Source organism: Mytilus edulis, chromosome 1 (genome assembly GCF_963676685.1).
Source record: "Mytilus edulis chromosome 1, xbMytEdul2.2, whole genome shotgun sequence".
Taxonomy (NCBI): domain Eukaryota; kingdom Metazoa; phylum Mollusca; class Bivalvia; order Mytilida; family Mytilidae; genus Mytilus; species Mytilus edulis.
The window spans coordinates 43,731,603-43,756,179 of NC_092344.1; the positions used below are offsets into that span (position 1 = coordinate 43,731,603).

The window sequence follows — 24,577 nt, forward strand, 5'->3', positions numbered from 1 at the left end:
TGTTTTAATGTGTTCATTGAAGGTTAGTTTTGGCTACGATAACTATAAAATAATAGTAAATTTTGCCCATATAATAGTTTAGCAAATAGGCATTAAAAGGAAACTACCAATAAAAAAATACTATAGTTTATGATGTTTCAAAGTAAAATATAAAAATTTCAATTCAAGATGAAATGGATGATGCTCCTTCAAATGTTAATAATAATATTCCTCAAATTGTCTAATTTTCCCTTCACAAAGTTCCATAGTACATACTTTTAGTACAAATTATGGATGATCACAATTTTATCAGGATTGAAATTTTTTATTTGCGCCAAACACGTGTTTCTTCTACGAATGACTCATTAGCATGATCAGTGATGCTCGAATAAAAAAGTTAAAATGGCCAGATAAAGTACAAAGTTAAGGAGCGATATACTCTAAATAAGATATTTGCGGTTTATTATTCAAATGTTAAAAATTTGCAATACTATTTTATTTTTTTTTTAGATTTTTAGATTTCAAAATCAAAATATATAGAAATCAATGCGAAAACTACTAACCATTTTTTTCTCTTTGGACACAACATTTTATTCAGTGGCAATTTATTTTTAATATCTTGATTACAATACGCATCGGGTAGTTTATGTACTATGAAATTTAAAGCGAAGGGCTTTCCCTGATCACTTAGTTTATAGTATACTAGTATACCTTTGCAAAGACTTTCCAATTAGGCAATACTTTCAACCCAAGCAATCTTGTACTAGTACTTGGTCTGTTAATATTGTATTTTGGTTGACAACTTCTTTTACATGCTTTTGTTAAACGGAGTTCATTATCTAAGTTAGGAATTTTGTAAATTTACTCACAAGTGGGATAGTAATTAATATGCCGTCAAGAAATCCTTGACCCAATGTATGAAAAGATGGAAGCTGTGGGTGTAAATATGTATATTGGTTTAAAGCGGTGATTTGCTAAACGTCTTGACATATATATAGTAAACTGTTGTGAGGATGTATAATTGCCCGTCTACGTCCATTGTGTATTTTTGTGAGATGTATTTCTATTTGTATTCATCTGATTATTTTAGCCTTTTTCAACTGATTTTCATAGTTTGTTCTTATTTTGTACTGTTTAACCACTATCCTAGGTTAGTGGAAGGGTTGTCATCTTTAAACAAGTTTAACCCCATCACTTTCTGCATGTGACTGTCCCAAGTCAGGAGCCTGTAATGCAGTGGTTGTCGTTAATGTGTAATTTTGTTTTTCAATATTTTGTACATGAATTAGGCCGTTAGTGTTTTCTCGTTTAAGTTGTTTTACACTTGTTATTTTTGTGCTTTATAGCTGACTATACGCTATTTTCTGGATCATTTTTGGTCTCTTGTTGAATGTTGTCTCATTTGTAGTCTTTTCACATCTCCCTTTTTCTTTTTTTTACATAAGATGACAAAATAAATTGACCATAAGCGTAATATTTAATTAAAATAACACAGGAAGCTTTATATGTTTTGAAAATATTTTTCAATTTTGCAGTGAAGTAAAGCTGTAATAAATCTATATATAGATATATGTGAGCATAGCTAGTCTAGCAAATAGGTATTTAAAATAACTACAAAGATATTAAAAATTATAAGTGTTTTTGTAAAATTTTAAAGTAAAAAGATTTATTAGAATATATATGTATAAAGTTTCTGATTGATTGAATCATAAAATCTACAACACAAATTTTCATTCGTTTTGGTCATAATTACAACATTAAAACAACTATTACATCGCTTGGGTAGTTTTGCAGAAAGGCATAAAAAAGCAACTAAAGATCAAAGATTATAATTTTTGTGTTTTGTTTTAATTTCAAAGTAAAACCTTAAGGATTTATCCAAGCGATAAAATTGTTGTTTAAATGTTGTAATTTCATTCCAATAAAGAAGGCTGTTACAAAAATAAATATATATTCGTGGCACATTGCCTAGTGTCATTGACGCGGATTTTAATTCATTTTGTTGTAATAGATCAATTTCCTTAAGAAAGTTTACATAAACATCAACATCAAGTTGCCTTAATTTCTCTTCACAAGGTTTTATAAAACACCCATTTTCGTTTGTTTTTGTTTTCGCTGCAATATAACCTTTCTATACTGATATAGCATAGAGCGATCACCAATCAATCTATCACTTTTTTGTGTTGATAGTATTTGCATGGATGATTGCCATAATTGTAATAATTACAAGGTACCAATTTTTCTGCACCATATGCGCATTTCGACAATACATGTCTCTTCAGTGATGCTCGTGGCCAAAATATGTAACATCCAAAGCTTATATAAAAGATGAATAGCTATAATCCAAAAGGTTTTTTTTTATAAGATAGCGTTGTGCTTTAGTCAAGGTTTAAGATCCAGAGGTGTCATTCTTTATTCAAATGAATTTAACTTGCAATAGTCAAAATCATATTTAAATCCAAAGATTTCAATATCAAGATATTCAAAAATTAATTTTGAAAACTGATTTCAAACGTGTTTTTTTTTAGTTTTGGACATAGTAATTTATTCAAAATAGTCAATGGCATCATTTGCTTCATCTTGATGACAACACAATGAATTCATATCCTTGTGTTCATTTATGCATAGTAATTTAGTACAAGGAAAAAGTCTGTTCTATGAAATTTAGAAGGAAAATTCAGGCAATTTGATTGGAGAAGTAGTTGTAAGTATGTGCTAAATGACCTCATAACCTTGTGGTCATTCATGCATCGTTACTAAGTACACGAAACAAGTATGTATATTAGTAATGAAAATTAGAACGCTAAGGCATTCAGTTTGCTCTGGCGAAAAGTTGTAAGTATGTGATAATTTACTATCCTTAAAATTGGGATCCTTTTATAAAGTAGATGTGTCATAATATGTTTCATAAGGACGTGTATTAGTGACACTTTTCATGGTACAATTGCCAAAACAGTGAACTCCATAGTCACTTTCGTTTTATTTCTGTAAGATTTGAACCTGCTTTCTACATATTACTGCCCGTCTCACAAATTATGCACTTCGAGCTTATCTATACTTTCTGTCTTCACTGGGTCTATGCCACTGTTGGGTGACGTTTCGTCGCCGAGGGTATCACCAGCCCAGTAGTCAGCACCTCAGTGTTGACATGAATATCAACTATGTGGTCATTTTTATAAAGTTCCTGTTTTACAAAACTTTGAATTTTTCGAAAACCTAAGGATTTTCTTATCACAGGCAAAGATTACCGCAGTAGTATTTGGCACAACTTTTTTTGGAATTTTAAATCCTCAGTGCTCTTCAACTTTGTTCTTGTTTTGCTTTATAACTATTTTGATATGAGCGTCACTGATGAGCTGATGAGTCTTATGTATACAAAACGCGCGTCTGGATTTTGTGCTGGTTTTTTATATGTCATTGTGTACATCGTTCCAACGCAAAATGCATTAATTAATAAATTGTCGTTTTTCTTAACTGTCACGTTGACGTCTTCCAATATCGTTTTGTATTGTCATTTAAAGACAAAAGCGGTGTTTATAAAGTGTTACAAAGGAAGAAACACATGGAACATTCAACACAAATTCATTTCCCTTGCATACGTGATAGTCACATGATCGAAATAAAAACATATTTATGTCAGAAAAAAAAGTCTACATCACAAAGTTATTTTAACAATTAGTCTTTCCACATTATCTTAAGTATTTTCATTGTCACATGATAGGCCTACTTTTCCTTGGATTTTTAGCTTTTATAAAATCATATGTTAAGAGGCTGTTCCTATTCCTAGCCACTCTGCGTTGTTCATGGCCATGATGTTGTCTGGTTTTTTTTTAATTCGACTTGACCAATGTAGTATCTTTTTTTTTTTTTTTTTTTTTATTAAAACCGTAAAATCTTTTACATATTACACATGTATTTGCTTCTTACTCAAATATTTGCCATTTTGTACAGTGTCCTCGGAGGATTTTTTCTTCTTTTGTATAACATTTGAATTGGAGTGATCTGTCTATTGTTTGTTTATTTTCAAACATATGTGCTTTGGGAAAAACATTAAACAAAGAAGTAATAGTATAGGTGTTGAAACTACAAGAAGTCATTAAGCATGTGATACATTGTATATGTCATTATATGGCGGCATTGAATAGAATAAAAAATATTCATATACGACCTCGAATCTCAATGATACCAGATGTGTCGACATAATATACATTATTTCATTTGCAAATATCATCTTTCATTTGACTCCCTATTTTTAATTATGGATAATGGTCAAAGCATGCAAATAAATCATGTATTTAAGAATTGAATGCTTCTTTTTGTAACTTCATTGGGGTGTAAAAGCGTTGACCGAAGTACATTTTGTATGAAGCGCGGAAGCTCTTCATACTAAAAATGTGTGCACGGTCAACGCTTTTACAACCCTATGAAGTTACAAAAAGAAGCATTCAATACTTATAATTACATTTTTTTTAGCAATGATCATGAAAACACGAATTTTATTATCGTTTTGTTTAATTCACCTGTGCACTTTATTGTGGGACCACATGTTATCATGAATGAAAAGTTTTATTGAGCAATGCAATTGCTTACGGAGTAACACGTGATGTGCAGTTAGCCAATCAGAATAAAGTATCATAATGAAACATACATAGTATGGCGTTCATTATCACTGGACTAGTATATATTTGTTTAGGGGCCAGCTGAAGGACGCCTCCGGGTGCGGGAATTTCTTGCTACATTGAAGACCTGTTGGTGACCCTCTGCTGTTGTTTTTTATTTGGTCGGGTTGTTGTCTCTTTGACACATTCCCCATTTCCATTCTCAATTTTATCTAATGTAATTATTGACATATGAATATCATAAATGAAAGGTCCTTAATATGATGACAATTGAGATCAACAAGTACGTAATGAAGGACATTGATATACAAATGAATGTGTGGTATGATTGTCAATGAGACAACTCTTCACAACGAGCTAAACGACACAGAATTTAACAGCTATAGATCCCTGTTTGACCTTCAACAATGAGCAAAGCCCATACTGCATAGTCAGCTATAACAGGCCCCGAACTCACAAACGAAAAACAATTCAAACGATGAAACTAATGGCCTTATTAATGTACAAAAAATGAACGAAAAACAAATATGTCGCACAGCAAACGGGAAACCATTGAATTACAAGCTACTGAATTGAAACAGGCATATACATACAAAATGTGGCGGGCTTATACAGTTTAGAGGGATCGTAACCCTCTACCGAACCTGGGACAGGGGTGTTACAGTACGACATAAGAACAAACTTAAAAAATCAGTTGAAAAAAGGATCAACTTATCTGATGGATAAAAGTAGTAATAAATCTATAAACACATAGAGTGGACAAGTTTGTCAAGTGATTAATTCAGTAGTCCGTTCTCAAACATTTTAGTACCTGAGGTAAAGGTGTAAATCTTTCGGTGAAATCGTCATTATGAAAATGTGTTTGAGTATATAGGCTTTGGACAAAAATTCGGAGTTGGTTGTATATAAACTCATCATAGATACCAGGATTGAAATTTTATATCCGTTCTTAGAACTTGTCGTTTTTGATTGATGGTTAAAGCCTGTCGGTGAAATCGTCATATTTCAAAACTCATCGCGTGTAAACGCCATAGGCTTAGGGAATAGGTTAGTAAGGCTAAAAGTTGAAACATAAAAATTGCAACTAAAATGTAGCCGTATATCGTTGATCTAATTTCTAGTGGCCAATTTTAGGAAATATTTTGACAAATATGATACACACAAACAAACAACAACCACTGAACCACAGGCTTCTGACTTGCGACAGGCACATACAGACTGTGGCGTGGTTGAACGAATTTGACGGGCGCCCATCCGTCCCCCTTATCTGTGGTGTCACAGTACAATATAAAGGCAACAGTAGTATACCGCAGTCCAAAGGTTATAAATCGATTGAGAGGAAACAAAACCCAGCTACAATCTAAAACCGAGGGAAAAACTAAAGGAGGAAAATAACGAAACAACAAAATAAAAAAATTCAACATACATAGAAACGAACTGTTGTATAACAACTGTCACATTTCAGACTTGGTACAGGACATTTTAAGAAAAATATGGTGGGTTGAACCTAGGTATTCTGGCTAGCCGAACTCAGTGCTTTACCACAATGACGAGAATATAAATACTGTACAAATAAATGCAAGAACGCTCAGTATAGAGAAATAAATAATATACATGTAATAGTACATTTCGACATGTTACCGACAGAATAACAACGAATACCTTAAATAAATTTACAACATTACCCAAAAACAGCATAAATGAGTTACGAACTGTACGTCACACGAATGTATCAACGCCACAAAAACTGACGTTACAGGACTGAACATCGTATGATCACAAATTCTTGTGGATCGTCAAAAGCACTTGTCTCAGAAAAACAATCACATATCTCTTTTCCTGAAACTGAGATTAATTTACAGAGAATTATTTTTTCTGAGACAAGTTTGTGTGTGGATAACGAATAAATGACAGGAAATTCAACTTCACCGTTATAATTATGTTGTAGTGAATACTGATTTGTTGTTATTATTATATTAAAATAACAATTACATGTATATATGATTTCCATCTAATTGTATGTCATTGTACTCTACTACTTATGATAGTACAATGCAAGTGCATGGCGGACACTTTTCTGTAAAAATTCGATTGTTTGGATACGAGTAAACATTCATATTTTCCCGCAAATTATATTTATTCAAACCGGAAGTCTACTTACGATATTGAGAATATTGCGTCAGGTTCCAAGACTATCGGTACGTGTGCATTGATATAATCAATGATTTTTACTTATATATTTATATTTACTAGAACACACCCGTGAAATCGCTAGTCCGTGACTAAATTAAAGTATATAACTATGTGTAAGACTTATTTCAGCCTGGATATTTAGTATTGATATTGTCATCTGATAAAGTTATGCTGATTATAAGATGCACAGTTTTCTCTACATTCAAAATCTTTCTGTTTGAAACCGTCGACCTGAAACTTATCAATTATTGGTAATATTAATTATTCGAAAAACAATAGGGCCTGGAATGGAGTAATTTTCTATCAACAGCATTGTCCAATATAAGTTTTAAATACAGTTGAATTCTTTGTTTCTCTGTTTTGCGTCATGTCGGCTAACACATTTGAAACTGTACATACGCCTTATTTTAAGTCTAGATTTTTAGATACTGATTAAAATACTACAATAGGAAACAATGTGACAATGATAGACTTTAGTAATGACATCCCTGTGATTATGACCTGTGTTTATAGCAAATCTAAATACACCTTTTGGTGGTGCGCCTGTCAGATGCGGAACGTACATATAAGGTATAGGCAACATGTGAATATACTATTGGTATCGGTATCGGATTCAATCCGGAAATTGTTAATTATTGGGAAAACAAAAGAGTCTGGAGTGGTGTCATTTTTAATCCACACCATGGTCCTATATTAGTTATATATCAAGTTGAATTCTTTGATTTGTCGTTTTTACCCCATGACGGCTTATAAATTGAACCTGGTTATTTTAGTATTATAGTTATTGATATATATACTACAAAACATTTTCATAGTATCAATGAACAAAAATACTTTTATCAGTATTAGTTGAAGAGATGTATTTATATCAAACGATAATGAATGTTATTTTGCACTATTGCAGGCGTATTTAGTATTTATCATGTTTATGGATCGGTTGAAATCCCAAAACTAATTTGCATAATTTATGCATTAATGGAAAATTAGGCGATAGCAATACATCGAAATACCCTCAAGGTCATCGCCATGTAAAAATGATATAAATCGAGATAAGGTAATTCGAAGTATTTTATAATAATTACAATAATATAAATATAGAGTTTTGTTAGTAATTGTGTATTTAATTGTATTATCTAGCTATTTTGGTTTTTCTTTTAAATCAAACCATGTAATCAGAATATATTGCACATAGCTGCTTTAAACTGAAATTTATAAGTGAACTGGATGATTAACTATTTTTACTTTTACAAGCCAATTGATATTTTACCGTGTGTTTTTAACTATGTTGTGATGTTATGCTATTGTGTCAGAAAAAGGGAGAATACATATAAAGCTTCAGAACTAAATACATGAATGATGGATGCCATGAATGATTTCCATAATGACCAAAATAAATGAATTATAAAATATACCAATAACAAAACTTAAAAGCATTTTTGTATACACCATTACACAAATACATCGATATTAATCCGTTGTTCTCAAACATTAATAATAATGAAAACATTATAAACTTCTTTTGTAATAATATCAAATATGTGAGTGATAGTGGTTTTTCTACTCAGGCTGCCTTAAATCATTTCAAGAGTCTTGTTAAAGCTGACATCTGTTACATCTTAAATGAATGTCAGTAGCTCTCGAAAATGAAATAGCATGTTGTGTGCATAATACACCTTAAACAATAAGGATAAATTGAAATAAGCATTGACAGGTTAGTTGAATAATTAGCTTGACCCACGGTAAATAATTATGTTATGTTATACGTTACCCAATATGTATTGATTCAAGGCAGAATAACCGATTGGGTGAACCTACCATTGAACATATAACTATGACTCTTTTTAAAGATGAATGATTGATATCATAAGAGTGAAAACAAATTATAATTTCGTGTGTCTAACATAAAGTATGTGTGAAGATACACTCATCATAGATACCAGGATTAAATTTTAAATACTTAGTATACCCCAGACGCGCGTTTCGTCTTTAAAAGACTCATCAGTGACGCTCGAATTAAAAAAAAATAAAAAGGCCAAATTAAGTACGAAGTTGAAGACCATTGAGGATAAAAAAATTCCTTAATGTTTTGCCAAATACAGCTAAGGTAATCTATTCCTAAAAAAGAAAAGCCTTAGTATTTCAAAAATTACTACTGGGCTGGTGATATCCTCGGTGAATTAAAACTTCACCAGCAGTGACATCGACCCAGTGGTTGTAAATACACTCATCATAGATAACAGGATTAAATTTTGTATATACGTCAGACGCGCGTTTCGTCTATAAAAGACTCATCAGTGATGCTCGAATTCCAAAAAAAAGTTAAAAAGACCAAATAAAGAACGAAGTTGAAGAGCCCTGAGGACCCGAAATTCCTAAAAGTTTTGAAAAATACAGCTATGGTAATCTATTCCTGGAGGCTTTTCATAGTATTTTCTTCTAATATGTATTAATCAATAATTCGATGTTTAGTAATACAATGTGACATGTTCATGCTTAAACTGTTTAGGGATCATTATGGCATGAAATATATATTATATTAGGAGATGGTGTAATCGGTAAATTAAAAAAATAAATAATAGAATTATAACAATTCAAACATAAACGTTGTCATCATCGAAACAGATTTTACATAACCCTCAAACGACTCATAATGGTGTCCGTTAAATATTCAAAGAGATGATTTCAACCTCTTGGTTCCATTCATTCCTTGCAAATAAAAACGCATGATCAATGAAAATGCATGAACGAATAGCAACAAACAAGGGCGAATGTATTACAACACAAAAATCTTATAATGAACAACGGAAAATTTGTATGATAAACATATCATTTTCTTCTGCAAATGTATGACAACAGTAAAATCATATCATTAACAACTGCAAATGTGTAACAAATTGAAAATCTTAAAATGAACAACGACAAACTTGTATAAAAGCATATCATTTACATCTTCAAATGTATAACAACAGGAAAACAATTATATTAACAACTGCAAATGTGTAACAACATGAAAATCATACAATGAACATCAGCAAATTTTCATAAAAAGCATTTCATTAAAAACTGCAAATTTGAAATCATATGAAAATGATATTATACAATTGCAAATGTGTATCAACATGAAAATTATACTATGAACAACGGCCAATTTGTATAAAAAAGCATGTATATGTCATTAACAACTGCAAATGTGTTACAACATGAAAACATACAATGTACAACGCCAAATTTTTATAACAAAAAGCATATCACTGACAACTGCAAATTCTGAAAATAAACCTATATTAGTTGCATCAGTCTGCAACTGAATAATAAAAATAAAATTCATATCATTAACACATTTTTAACAATTGAAAATGTGTAACATGAAAATCTTTCAATTAACATATCAGGAGAGCAACAGCTCACATTTTTTATCCTATAGTTCAACCTTGATATGTAAGGTAGTGTTTTACATTTTATTTCTGGCTATATAAATTCTTTAATTTCATTCCTCATAGAAATGTGTTCCTATAGCTATTAATCTTAATACCAACAATATACCTGTAAAATATTTGCCACTATCGTAGTATATGTAGAACCGAATGGCTTACACAATTACCACTGCTCCATATAGAATACAAATTGTTTGTAACTTTGGACGATGGAATACATTTTTGTAAAAAAAAACATTTTACCACAAATGTAATTTATTGTTCTCAAGACGTTGGATTCATTGTTTTAAATTGTATAAAGTTTAGATATTCATGTGTGAAAAGCAGTTCACACATACCATTTTCGTGAATTGTCTGTAAAAATTAAAATCAAATCATAGAAAAATTAGTATCGAACGGTTGTGAAAACGAAAGAGCCAAATTGTTTAACATTTTCTGATATACGATTATTTTTTTTCAATTATGCATATAAACTATTTTAGCTTTTTTCTGGTTAACATAAAAAAAAAGTTTCTCGCTATAAACAATATTTCCATTTTTCTGATTTTTCAGACAAATATCAACTCAACGAATTTTGAATTTATTGAAAAAAGGCACACAGTCATGGTTACGCTGAGAGCGTTAAAAAAAATCTTCAAAACTGCTCTTGTCTTTTTGATATTTCTACAAACTTTATACATGTATATACATTTGGACTTCAACCTATACAGCTGTGATAAAAGACATAGTATTGCAGGTAGAAAAAACAGACCACCTGGAACGCAGATAAATCAACGTCACAGTAGTTCTTTGCGATGGGATAGAAACAGATTTAACTGTACAAATATTAATGAAATTCAAATATTAGAGCGTAATAGAGGAACAGGGTGGTCAAAAATTGTCGACATTGGTACATTCGAAGGTCAAAAACTTGCCATCCAAAGAATGTCAACCTTCAAGAATCCAAAATGGAGTAGAGACAAACGGTTGTACTTGTTTATGAAAAATCTCCTAATGAGAGATCAACTTAACCATCCTTCATTAATTAAAATGTTTGGATACTGCTTACGACATGTCAAAGGTGAAGGACACATCAATTCTTCATACTTCGGAGATTTCTCGGTTGTTTACGAATATGGTGTTGAAATAGACATGAATGCGTTGAATCTTACTACTGCAGATAGACTGACTCATGCTGCTGACCTTGCTAGTTTGTTGTCATATCTGCATTATTCACCTTTGGGAACATTAGTAGATTATGACATCAAGTCCGAACATTTTATAATGGTGAATGGTAAAATAAAACTGATAGATTTAGATTTTATGAACAATGTAGGACAGACCTGCTTTTTATCTTCCTCGCATAAAAAATTCAAGCCTTGTCCATTTCACATTAAGTGTCAAGAACTTAATGATGTCGAAATAAGATTCACAAATTGTCAAGCAGTCCCATGTGAAGTGGGTGTATGTAGAGGTGAAGCTACAATATATAATATACAAAAAATAAACAAAATCTTCCTCCAGGTTTTGTTGAAACCCAAATTTTTCCCAGTTGCATTGAACTATTCGTTATCCAGATTACTGAAACAATTGCATAAGAATAATATTGACGTTGATGCTTTAGAAAAAGAAATAAGGAACATAACACTCGCTTACAAATATTTGAAGACAACTAAGAAGAGACTGCTTTGAGAATAAAATTAAAGACAGAAGCAGCTTTTTTTCTAGTTAGTTTTCAAAATACATTATTATCATTATAATTATACACCTCGCCAAAAGTTAAGCAATAACTAAATGTTTTTGCTTCTATTTTTGGGTTTTTAAATTAAACTTGATACTGCTTTGTTTCCATATATTTCGTTAATCTATTGTTAATGGACAGGTAAGAATTCAAGTATAAATCATATTCCTAGGTACCTTTAAAAACAGGTTTTAAAAGCTAAATACAAGTTTTTCCTTGAAAGTTTCGTGCAATGAAATGTTACTGTTAACTGTAGACTAAATTGTGCCATTTTATGTGCCCGTAGACACGTCAAAGGATCATTGCTGACTCATAGGCATCGTCAAGCTCGCCATCAGTGATCACATGGTCACCGCAATTGGACTTTGAGACAGTTGCGTTAAGTCCAGTGGTCTGACGAGAGCAGATTCTTCCTACATCGTATTGATGAGCACATGCGTCCTCGGAATACAACATACAGGAAACAGCACATCCTTGGAACTACAACGTTTGGTGGTGGGGTGTGACAGTTGGCAATACTTTTTCTTTCGACTGCAAAATGAACATTTATGTTCTGGATGGAACTATGACGGGTCAAAAATATTGCGATAACATCATCCGGGATATTGTTGTGCCACATTTTAACAATCACAATCTTGCAACTAGACCGATATTCATTGTCGATAATGCTAGGTCACACATAGCACGCATTGTTTAAGATTATATACGTCAGGAGGTAATTGACATTTTCCTTGACAACCCATGTCACCGGATATGAATCCCATTGAGCATGTCTGGGTTGATATTGGTCGAAAAATCAACAACAGGGTACCAGCTAGTAAGAATTAACAGGAATTACCAGCAGCCTTGATTGAAGAATGGCAAAGAAATTATGTCAGGACATTACGACGCTTAGTTCAAAGCATGATACCGCGAATGTATGAACTTTTCCGGAGGCGTGGAGGTTCCACTCGCTACTGACCTAAGTTGTACTTTAATTTAGTCACAAATTGTCACTCTCGAGTTTTGAAAAGAATTTGGTGTATAGTGCAGAGCAAAGTTTTCAAAAACATCAGTATAAGTTGAAACTTTATCTTGTATTTTATTTTGCGATTTTTCAACCATTTTCCCAAAATGAAATAGTCAAAAATTCAATTATAACAGTCCAAACTTTTACTTTTAAATTAACATTTTATATGTTATCTTATAAAAAAACAAATTCCGTTCATTGTATCGATATTTCAATTAGTTATGAAATCAGTAAAAAATTATTCTGGAAAAAATTATCAGGTGTTGTTTAACTTTTGGCCAGGTGTATATAAGTAGTTTCAAAAGTAGTACAAGAAGTTGAAGTGGTATAATTTTCCACAATATATTGCATAGGATGCCTCATTACCGAAGAAAAACAATTAAAATACAGAAAAATAGCTTTCATATACAATATATATATCAATATAAGAAAATGTCGCCTACTTAGTGCTTCTTCATATTTGAGATATAGAGATATGTGATATGATTGTTAAATACAACTATTCCCGAAAACTGCAATGACTTCAAGGGCCGTCTGAAGTCATTTATTTAGCATTTCTCAAATTAATTTGTATGAACAGTAGGTGTTGTCAATTCTTGATATATAACGCAGCAAGTAATCCGAAGCGGGCACCCATTCAAGTACTAACCGAGCTCCTCGTTGCTTAAGTTTCGGTATTCGCACAAGAACCGATACTTTCAACATGATATGATCGTAGACACAGAAGTGTTAAAAGTTTTGATATATCATGTATTTAAAATTTCTTAACAGAAAACTGTTACATTTTTATACTTGTCTTTTACATTATATTTCTGTCCTGATTAGAAAATTCATTGGTTAAGCTTCAATGAAATATCTTAAACTTTAATATTCTTCTTTATGTGCGATATCGCTACCACGTACAATATTCTTCAAATGTGTATCTCTACAACCATGTACCTTTGTCGGCATGAGTTTTTTGACACCACAAAAGCCTCTTTTAGAAGGGAGTTATGTCTTCGATGAGAAGTCCTGTTTCAGCAAATTCAAAATAAGTGGATATCCGCAATTATAGGCAGCCGTCCTGCTTCAATAAAACTTTTCCCCTCATGATTCCCTTGCATAAACTGCATGCAATGCATACTCTAATTGTTAACATACAAAACATCTTTTAAATAATCAGGCTTGTTTTGCTACTCCATATTTCTGTGGCAGTGGTTTCAAACCACTACTTTTGTTTTAATGTTAATATAAAAATAAGCAGATGTGGTATGATTGCAAATGAGACGACAACTATCCACCAAATGAACATAATAAAATGGATGTAAACAATTGTTGGCCTTCGATAGTTAGAAAAAAAACATAACGTACAGTAACAGTCGGCTACAAAACCCCGGACAAGAAAAAATATGAAGCAATTCAATTGAGTAAACTAACAGTTTAATTTATAACAAAACAATTTACGAAAAACCAGTCTGACATACCTGTACAACCTGCAACCACTGACCACTGAACTACAGGCTCTTGGGTTTGGACAGGCACATCAAGAATGTGACGAACTAATACAGGTTTGTGAGCGCTCAACTTTCTCTCTAAGATGTAAGCCAATTCTGAGTTAAAGGTCAAATATATCGATGAAATCGTCATGAGCAAGTGTTCAAGTATATGGCATCATACCATATTAGTACTGCAACTGACATCGAAAAAGACGCTTAGTTAACGAGTTTAATGGTCCGGAATAACACACGGCTGCAAATTGTTTTAAATGATAGATTATATCTATATTTTAATTTCCGTCGGGTCGTAAAAAGTTTCTATAGTCACATTTTTGTATTTTATCCCTTTAATTGGGGTACCCCTCAATTTACGGTTTTGGGTAGTTACCTTAAAATCCAAAAATATATTTTTTGGTTAAATTTCCCGCTATTTTCGTAAATATTTTCTATGCACATATCATCAAGGATCATCGGAATGATGAAGACATAAATATTATACCATCTCCAAGTAAAACTTTCAAATTTAAAGTTGGCTGTTTTTTAGATAGAAATTTAACGCGTTTTTCTTTGAAAACGAGAAAACATATGATTCAAAAACAGTATTTGACATTTGAGAGGACACAACATATTATTGCGATACTGCATGCAAATTTTGTTGGGCAAATTCCACACAATTTTGTCAAAAACTCAAAAATAAAAACATCATTTGTACCTTTTTTAATTACGGAAATTTCTTATCCGTCAATCAGCTCCACCATTTATTTTTTCATTCACAATCAATTTGATAGTTTCGATGTGATTATGTAGATTTTGTAGGAGAAGTTAATTTATTTTTGAGTGATTTGAATATATATAGTAGTTCTTTCGTGTATTTTCGTGTATTTTCTGTAAATAAGTTATATTTTTGTTAATAAAATTTTGACTTTATAAAAAAGTTAACCAAATCCTTCGGATAAGAGGTTTTTCCGGATAATGACTATAGTTGACATTGTGTAAAAATACATTGTATGTCAATGTTTAACCTCAGAGCAATTAATATGCATGCAAGTGGTCGGGGGAAAAGTACTATTGAAGTTTCGCAGAGATTTGGTGTGTGACAAGGTAATGTTAAAACCAACTTCTCTTGATATTCTGCTTTCCGTGGGCGAATCATCAGGGATGTTATGAGACTTGCACCAGAAGGCAAAATTGGTGCGTCTTTAAATTAAATTGATTGATTGATTTTTGGTTGCTTAAAGTCCAGTGGCAAATATTTCAAGCATGTTCAGGACGAGAACAAGCTAACAATAAAAACAATAGGTAGGTTTTGTCATAATAGAGGCCATTCGGGATGATGATCGGGAAAATTTAGACTGCCACTGGAAAATGATGGGATATTGGATTGGGACAGAAATTTTCCTTTGCAACATACCACCTACGGACCCCTTAAAGAGTTGATGCAAAGTTTTTTAACGTGCGAAGAACGTGACACTCCCTTTACACGAGGCAGCGGATTTAACGTCCCCATTCTGACCGGACGTGACTGCGAACTTGATACATCCCGCACAGCCAAACGAACGCCCAACTTCGTTTTACTGCCGGTCGGGGGAAGACCAAGTGACCATATTTCGTTTCCCCAGTCACCCTTGGGGAACTTTAAATTAGAAACAACAGAAATCCATATATGTGATCAAACTGATCGACATGTAACCTCACAACCTGACACTTTTAAACGATCTCGCGCTCAGTTTCTTCCTTGTAGTTTGGATATGAAAACAGGGTTTTTGTGTAAAAGAAAAACCTTTAAAAAAAACAGAAAACTACGCAAAACTGAGTCCTCTAAACGTGTTAACAGTCTTTTAAGTTGTGCTTATTAATGTGAGTAATCATTTATCCATGCATAACCAAGTACTTATTGAAGTCAACACCTGTGCAATTAAGTAAAACAGTCACTGAAAAAATAGAATTTGAACTTGCTGTCAGTTCATTAATAACGATTGTTAGTGATGTGATTTGTTTTTCCATAAAAAAAAAAAGCCTTTCTCATGTAGCACATCCTCTATATATACCGATCAATTTTACCCAAGATTGTCTCTGATGCTTACCAAACTGCCAAACTCCAGAACTAACTAGATATTGTGACACCTTACAATTCAGACACAGTGGGGCCAAGGGATATGACTTATAGAGTTTAGCTCTGAACTCAATTTAGGGGATGCCATATCTGCTACAGGAAAATTGAAGTCTATATTAAGATTTTCAGAATTACACCAAGGTGTGTCTGAAAATATCAAGGATACATTAAAAGAAGAACAATTACTTCATCCTGCCACCAGTGGTCTTATGAGCTATGTCCTCGTTTTGGTATTTCTATGGAAATGATGCCCGCATAGCTTGTTAATAGATATAGGAAGATGTGGTATGAGTGCCAATGATACAACACACCATCCAAATCACAATTTATAAAAGTAAACCATTATAGGCCACGGTCCGGTCTTCAACACAGAGCCTAAGCTCAAAAGTTCATTTGATAGTTAATCGATGAAAAATAACACAAAGGCGCTTCTGAACCGTATATTGTCCCTAAAGATAACAAAAATTCGTAAATGTATGTCTATTACAAAATCAATCGTTTCTGTAGCAACATTCGCCCCTTTACATTTGGGACTGGCAGTGCAGATACATCATGCATATGGGAATATGGGTCACGAACATTGATCGAAACTTTGTACTCACATTTCTTTTGTGTTTCCTATGCAGAGGGAAGACTATATCTGACGAGTTTGACCAAATCATGACGGTATTTACGCTCCAGATAGCATTTGTACTAAAAAAAACTGTGTTTGCTTTGAACAAACTCTGTCCTGCACCGAAATTGTTCTTATAAAAAAGGGAAGTGTCTTGTAATGCTAATACGCGTACTGAATCCGCATATGATGACTAAGAGATTGATCCATGTCCCTATTTTATGAATACTTGAGCTATTGTGTGTCGCTTTTAAAAGTTATTAAAGGATCATGACTGAATTTGAATTACAACATTAGAAAATTGGCATTGCATTGTATAATTTTTCATCCTTCCCTTAAAAAATAAATGAGTTAACTTTTTTACCAGGATTATCCTACTAAAAAAATGTTCATGCACCAAACTGACTTTGTTTTACACTCAATTTTTTTTAAACCTCGCATTCGCCTCGGGTGACTATAGTATATTTTGTGTTATTACTGCTCTGTCCATACTTTGCAAATACACAATATGTATTTATCTATAACTAGATACTAATTTTCACAAAATACACAACCTTTAAGATGCAACATTAAAAACACTGTTTCAGCGCTTGAATTTTGTTTTTTTCAAAGATAGAAAAAATATTGAAATAATTTGATAAATTGGTGTTTTATACTTTAGAAAATAATTGTGCAATATATTATAGTGAAAAACTATACACAATATGAAAGTTTATGGATGTGAAAAGGTCAAGCCAGGCCACTTCTTCGTTTGCTATGTCTTGAATGGGAAAAAATCAGAAGGTTCCAAATCAACGCCATTGTGTAATGGCAGCTCTTCATATAATTAGTCAAATTTGTCGTTTTAACATCGTTTATAGCATATGCTTATGATTGAATCGTTTTTGTAGCATTCTATTGCATAAATATCAGAATATTTCTCCTTTTTGTTCTTGTGTTTGAAATATTGATATTTTTAGGTCTGACCCTTGACCTCAATTTCACAAAATTGTGACCACTCTGGATTTTTACGACCCAACTTTTCTTATTGTACACGTTGTCCTCTTTCCATCGATATATAATTTAGGTGTGTGTTCTTCCGGACCATTAAAGTTTTAAAAAATGAACTCTGGTTGCAGTACTATATGTGTAAACGCCGTACGTCTAGTGAATCAGTCTGTTATGACTAACAAGTTCAAAGATAACATTTGTGTAGGCTTTTCAAATTGCAAATTTCAGGAAATCTTTTAATTATCAGAAAATATCTTCTTGTCTTTTAAGATAGTTCAGGGGTATAGAAAATAAAATGACAGAGTTTTCTTATACTGAAGATTTTATTATGCTTTTTTCAAAATATTGATAAAAAGTATGGGTCACCGCGCTATTTTTTAAGGTACGAGTCGTTCAAAATTGCCCAAATTTGCTTAGATTGTTCATGAAAAACAACCCACTTTTGTGCATAAAAAGAAAAAATATGAGAAGATAGTTTTTATAATATGTTTTAAGAAAATAAAAAGAAAAGATGGTGTTACCAAACTTCTTGCTACAAGTAAAAAAAAAAAAATCCCTATATGTTTAGTATAAATTTTGTACTAAAAGAGTTATCTCCCCTTAAATGGCTTATTTGAAAACTTAATTCTAAAAGCACAAATATTTGGTATTTGTTAAATCATTTTCGATAATGCAATTTATAACTACGTTTCTTCATATAAATAAACAGTGTAACCAATAAATTGCAGAACTGCCTCTCAATTTGCAGATTGGGGCAAAGAACTAGACCGATTATTTACTGTGGTTATACAATTCAAGATGGCGGTATACCTCTGAACTACCAAAAGTATTTTTGACTGTTGTTTAAATAAGATTTAAATGTATAAAAAAAAAAAGATTTTAATGTATGGAATATATGTAAGTACACACTTATAAATAAATACGAAAAAAGGTGAACAAATTCAACAGGAAAATGAATTAAACATTGAATTTTGTAATATATACATGTACACTGTGAATTGCTAGGAGTTCTAATTGGAAGATTAAGCAGTAACATCATAGGATAAAATGTTTGCTTTCGGTTATGCTTTCAAAAGTCAAACAACCTCCAAAGGTTTCTTTCGCTGTCGTTTTATACTCAAAGATATCAATTGGTTGAGCTGAAGAATGCCTTAGGGTCCGAGATTTTCTCCCCGTGTTAAAGACCCATTGATGGCTCTTTGATCGGGTTATTGTCTACGGGAAATACGTCAAAGAGACACTGTCTCTGTGACGTATTCCCTGTTTCCATCCTCAATTTAAATGATTTACAATGTCGCAAATGTTGTACATATAAATATGTAGACATTTCTTTTCTTTTTCTTTTTTTAATATTAAATTTTGTATTTTTTCGCACCTTTAGAGAAGTGAAAAAGTTTATAGATTTTATTACTTAAACATGAATTTTTGATAGCAAGGTTTAGAACAGTAGCAACGTTGGTCAAACAAAGTTTTCTCCCCTTGCTACTGTTCTATAATCGAATGTCATAGCGACGGCTTCTGAAACTGAGGCTATACGTTGGATTTCACACGGCAAGCCGGGTAAGTGATTTTTTTTCTCTCCTCTCAATTTGTCTCCTTTCAAGACTGCTCTGCCGTGTATGCCGTTTTTTGCACGTCTCTGTATTTGTTTCACAGCTGCGATTTATATCATGGAATAAGACTGCCCTTTTCTTTTCAGACGAATTGATATTCCCCGCTTTTGCCGAAATTATAGTTTTTGTATGCATGATTTGCCCGTGAATTTCGTTTGACTCCAAATTTCTGCGGACCCATCCCGCTGTGCGATTTATTTAATTTTTTGTGTAGGGCAGTTTTTATTTTTCAATGGAAATATCAAATTCTGCTTGTTTTATAAATTATATCTGAAACTTGTTTAATTTGATACACATTTTGTAAAGAAATGCTTTTGCCGAAATTATAGTTTTTGTATGCATGATTTGCCCGTGAAGACTTCCGGTTGACCTATGAAAGAGTAAACAGGTGTTTATATCGAGAGAGTCAATCTAATTCAAAAACTGTGTTTTTTCAATATATGGAAGTGTTTAACGACCAAGACTGGCTATACAGCCCTCGCACGGTCGGTAATGTTTTTTCAAGTCATCGTATATGTGATTTTGTATATATTGTGTCAGAATGTGATAATATACCTTAATATCGTTTGATTTTTTTCAACTTTTTTTTGTTGAAAAAGACTTTGTTTTGTCACCCGGGATGGGTGACAAAACGTACCCTTTGGATGACAATTATTCAAAGGAACAAACTGTTCGTGTGAATGTTGGCAGTACTAAAGTGATTACCCTAGAAATAGTGATAGATGAAATTGAAAAGAAATGTGGTGTAGGATCGGTGTTAGCGTGTGTTCCAAAGAATGATAACAACTATGAAGTAGTAATGCGGGAAAGGAGAAATGTAGGAGAAATATCAGGAGACAGTTTGATAATACAAGGTAAATCCATTAGTGTAAATGAACTGATATCCGTATTTAGAATTGTTTCAATTTTCAATATGAGCATGTACGTAACAGATGAAGAAATAATTGATAGATTTGATAGAATGGGTGTTGAAATAATAACTGACATTAGGAAAAGAAAAATTAGCAGCAGATCGAATGTATATGATGGTACTAAGGTTTTTAAAGTAAAATTACCACCTACACTTGCCTCAATACCGTATTCTATGAAATTTACAGTTAGCGGGAAGGAAACAGCATATTATAGGGTTATTCATAATGATCAGGTCAAAGTTTGTTCTGGTTGTTATAGTGCTGAACATTTATACAAAGATTGTCCAGATTTTAAATGTTTTAAATGCGGTCAACAAGGACATATTAGTAAAAACTGTTCAGAGAATAAGTGTAAGAGTTGCCTAAGGCCAATCAGTAATTGCGATTGTCTAACGAGAAAGCGTTATTTCGGAGAAGGATTTGGTCATATACCCGAAGGAAAAAGAAAAACACCTTGGGGCAGAGTTTCATACCATAAAAGAAAATATCAAGAAATTAACACCAGTAGTGAAGAAAACAATGCAGAATTAAAAGAAAGTGAAAATGACCTGGTTAGTGGGAATACGTCAGATGTTGGTCCCTCAGTCATAAGTTCGGAACAGGGAACCAGTGGTGATGTGAAAAAGTCAAAAGTGGTAAAAGTTGTTGCCGATGTATACACAAGTGATATCATGTGTGATGATTTAGAAGTTAATGGAGAGGATTGGAATGGAGATGACGTTAATGGAAATGGTAATGGTAATGGAGATGATGAGCATGGTGATGGAGTAATTGGTGATGATAATGATGGTGATGGTATTGGTAATGGAGATGAAGATGATGAGGATGAATATACAGACGCTGATGAAGCCATGGCAGATGATGTCACAGAGTCCGAAAATGGTGAAAAGACAAAGATCGCGACCGACAATGTTGTAAAGACAAAGATCGCGACCGACAATGGTGTAAAGACAAAGATCGCGACCGAGATGACGAATAAAGACAGTGAGCAGATTTCAGAAGGACATATTGTAACTGTTAATAGCAATATAAGTAAATGTAATGTATTGTTAAGTACAAATGAAATTATGAATGAAAATGTTTTATGTGAAACAAATGTTAATGATGAGAAAATTAGTAACATCCCCTCTCTGGAACAAAAATGCAGCCAGGGAGGAGATGATGGTGTATTTGGTGAATTAGATGAAATAAGTATGGACACTGACCCATTGGCTGATGAAGAAAGTGAGTGGGCTAGTGTAGAAGACAAATGCAAAAATATGTTTAAAAAAAATGCAAGACGAAAGTCATTGATAGTTAAGGTTAATGTAAAGGCTGCTATGTTGGCACATCAGAAAAAAAATAGAAACAAATAAAAATGGATTGTAAATATTATATAATACTCATTATATTTTATATAGTAATGGCTATGTTTAATGTTATAAGTCTTAATTGTAACAGACTTTGTGATAGTAATAAAAGGAATTGGTTTTTTTCATTGTGTAATGAAAGATTTTATGATATTATATGTTTACAAGAAACATTTTGGAATGAAGAAATAAAACTATTTGGGATGGAGATATTTTTTATAGTCATAGTGGTAATAACCGGCAGGGTGTTGCTATTCTTGTTAGTAAAAAAAAATAAAAAACATTTTTTTTTAGAAGTGGAAAATTATAATGGAAGATTTATTCATATAAAAGGGACAATTAATGATAAATTAATTGACATTCATAATATATATGCACCAAATAATGTAAATGAAAGGTATGAGTTTTTCTTAAAGTGTAAACAAAAAATAAGTGAAGGAAAATATGTATTAGTTGCTGGTGATTTCAATACTACATTATCAAGTTTAGATAAGAGTGGTAAAACTCTGCTTTGTAATGATAAGGCTGTAAAATCCTTATGTAATTTTATGCAAGAAAAAGATTTATATGATATTTGGAAAAAATGGAAATGTTAATACAAAAGTTTTTTCTAGAAAACAGGTTGTACAAGGGTTTTTAACCCTAAGCAGAATAGACTATTTTCTGGTGTTATTAGATTTAAAATCATGTATTAAGAATATTCATTATAAGGATACTAGTTTTAGTGATCATATTATCGTCAGCATGAAGATAGATTTTTGTAATGTAGAAAGAGGTCCAGGCGTGTGGATTTTTAATAATTCATTTTTACAAGATGAATTATCTACTGATCAAATGAAGAGACTATTTGCAGAGGAAATTGGGTCAGATTTGTATGTGTCAAATCCTGTAATTTGGTCGGATAATTTAAAAGTTATAATTAAAAGATTAAGCCAAATCTATGGCAAAGAAAAGCAAAAAGATTTAAACAGGGAATATTATAAACTGCAGAACAAAATTCAAGAATTATCAGTCAAATCTGCAAATGGTATTCAGAAAAACAGTGAAGATACATACAAATGTAAAGGTGCAATTTTGAGATCAAAGTCACAGTGGGCTCTATAAAGTGATAGAAATACTGCATATTTTTTGAAATTAGAAAAGTATCGATAGAATAAGAATGTGATAAGTGAAATAAAAGATTGTAATGGGAAAATTGTTACAGAAACAAATGATTTACTTGATGTTACACATGATTATCATAAACATTGGTTTTCTTGTGTTAATATTGATATGCATTCAGTTGATGAATTATTGAATAATGTTAATGTAAAAATTGATGATGAAGATGTAGAAATGTGTGAGGATGAAATTAATATTGAGGAAATTGAAAAATCCTTAAAAGGTATGAAAAAAGGGAAAACACCTGGACCAGATGGTAGAATTGCAGAATGGGTTTGGAAAAATAAAACGCTTTGTGAAAATATTAATCCGGAAAGCAAAGCGCAATCAATTAAAAAAAATTCTGACTGTTTGGAAAATGAGGCATTTAACTCTTCATGGGAGAGTAAGTGTTAAAAGGGCCTTACTTTTGAGAAAACTGTGGTATACATTAATGGTTGTAAATATACCTGAAAAGTTTTTTGGGCTTATAAAAAAAAATGTTTAGAATTTTTATGGAATAATAATCCTCCTCTTGTAGCATATGATGTTGTTATTAATAACGTAATTGACGGAGGATTGAATTTTCCTGATATTATGCAGAAAATGTGTGCTTTAAGATTAAAATATTTAAGTAGACTGTTTGATGAAAATTATTGTGCTATATGGAAACAAACTTGTCTTTGTATGTTTTCTAACTTTTAAAATATGAATTTTGGAATTGATCTTTTATTCTGTGATCTCCTAAACAGAAAAATAGATGTTTTACCAGAATTTTATCAAAGTATGATTTTGTTCATGGCAAACTATTTAGAAAAATATAGATACTGAAGTTAATTCAGAAATGTGTTTGATATTCCGCTATTTCTAAATCCAAATATTACAAATTGCTATAAAATATTACACCCTAAGACATTTATTGAAGCAGGTGTATGTAGAATAAAAAATATCGCATATGAATGTAAACCAGGTTTCTATTATTGTATTAAAAAAAATCCGGAAGTTTCGGAAAATGAAATTCTACATGCAGTTAGAAATATGTAGGAAACAATACATGAGGAGTATAAAATGTTAGTTGAAGCCAATGTGCATGTTAGTAAAACTCCTGTGTTAAATCCTATGATTAAATACGGTGTCAAAATTTGTTCACTTCCATCCACGACGATTATCAAATGCTTGTATCAAAGAGCATTAGAGACTCTCTATCTACTAATGACAGATCTAGAGCTTTATAGTAATAAAAAAAAAACGTGCTGCTGGCTTCGTTTTATCTTTCAAAGTAGTCTCTTTTGCGTCTTCAAATTTGTATAAGCGAGTGTTATGTTCCTAATTGGTTTTTTTTCTAAATCATCAACACCAATATTAGCCTTATTCAATTGTGTCAGTTACCTTGATAACGAACATTTCATTGCAACTGGG

The 24,577-nt window shown here is 32.1% G+C and overlaps 1 protein-coding gene across 1 annotated transcript; it reads left to right on the top strand.

Annotated features, from left to right (window-relative positions):
- The first annotated feature begins 8,417 nt into the window (after positions 1–8,417).
- On the top strand, positions 8,418–13,207 carry LOC139519477 (uncharacterized). The gene is made up of 2 exons (XM_071311590.1): positions 8,418–8,502; positions 10,778–13,207. The coding sequence occupies exon 2, from the start codon at positions 10,829–10,831 to the stop codon at positions 11,894–11,896; it is 1,068 nt and encodes a 355-aa protein (XP_071167691.1). The 5' UTR covers positions 8,418–8,502; positions 10,778–10,828; the 3' UTR covers positions 11,897–13,207.
- Positions 13,208–24,577: the final 11,370 nt, after the last annotated feature.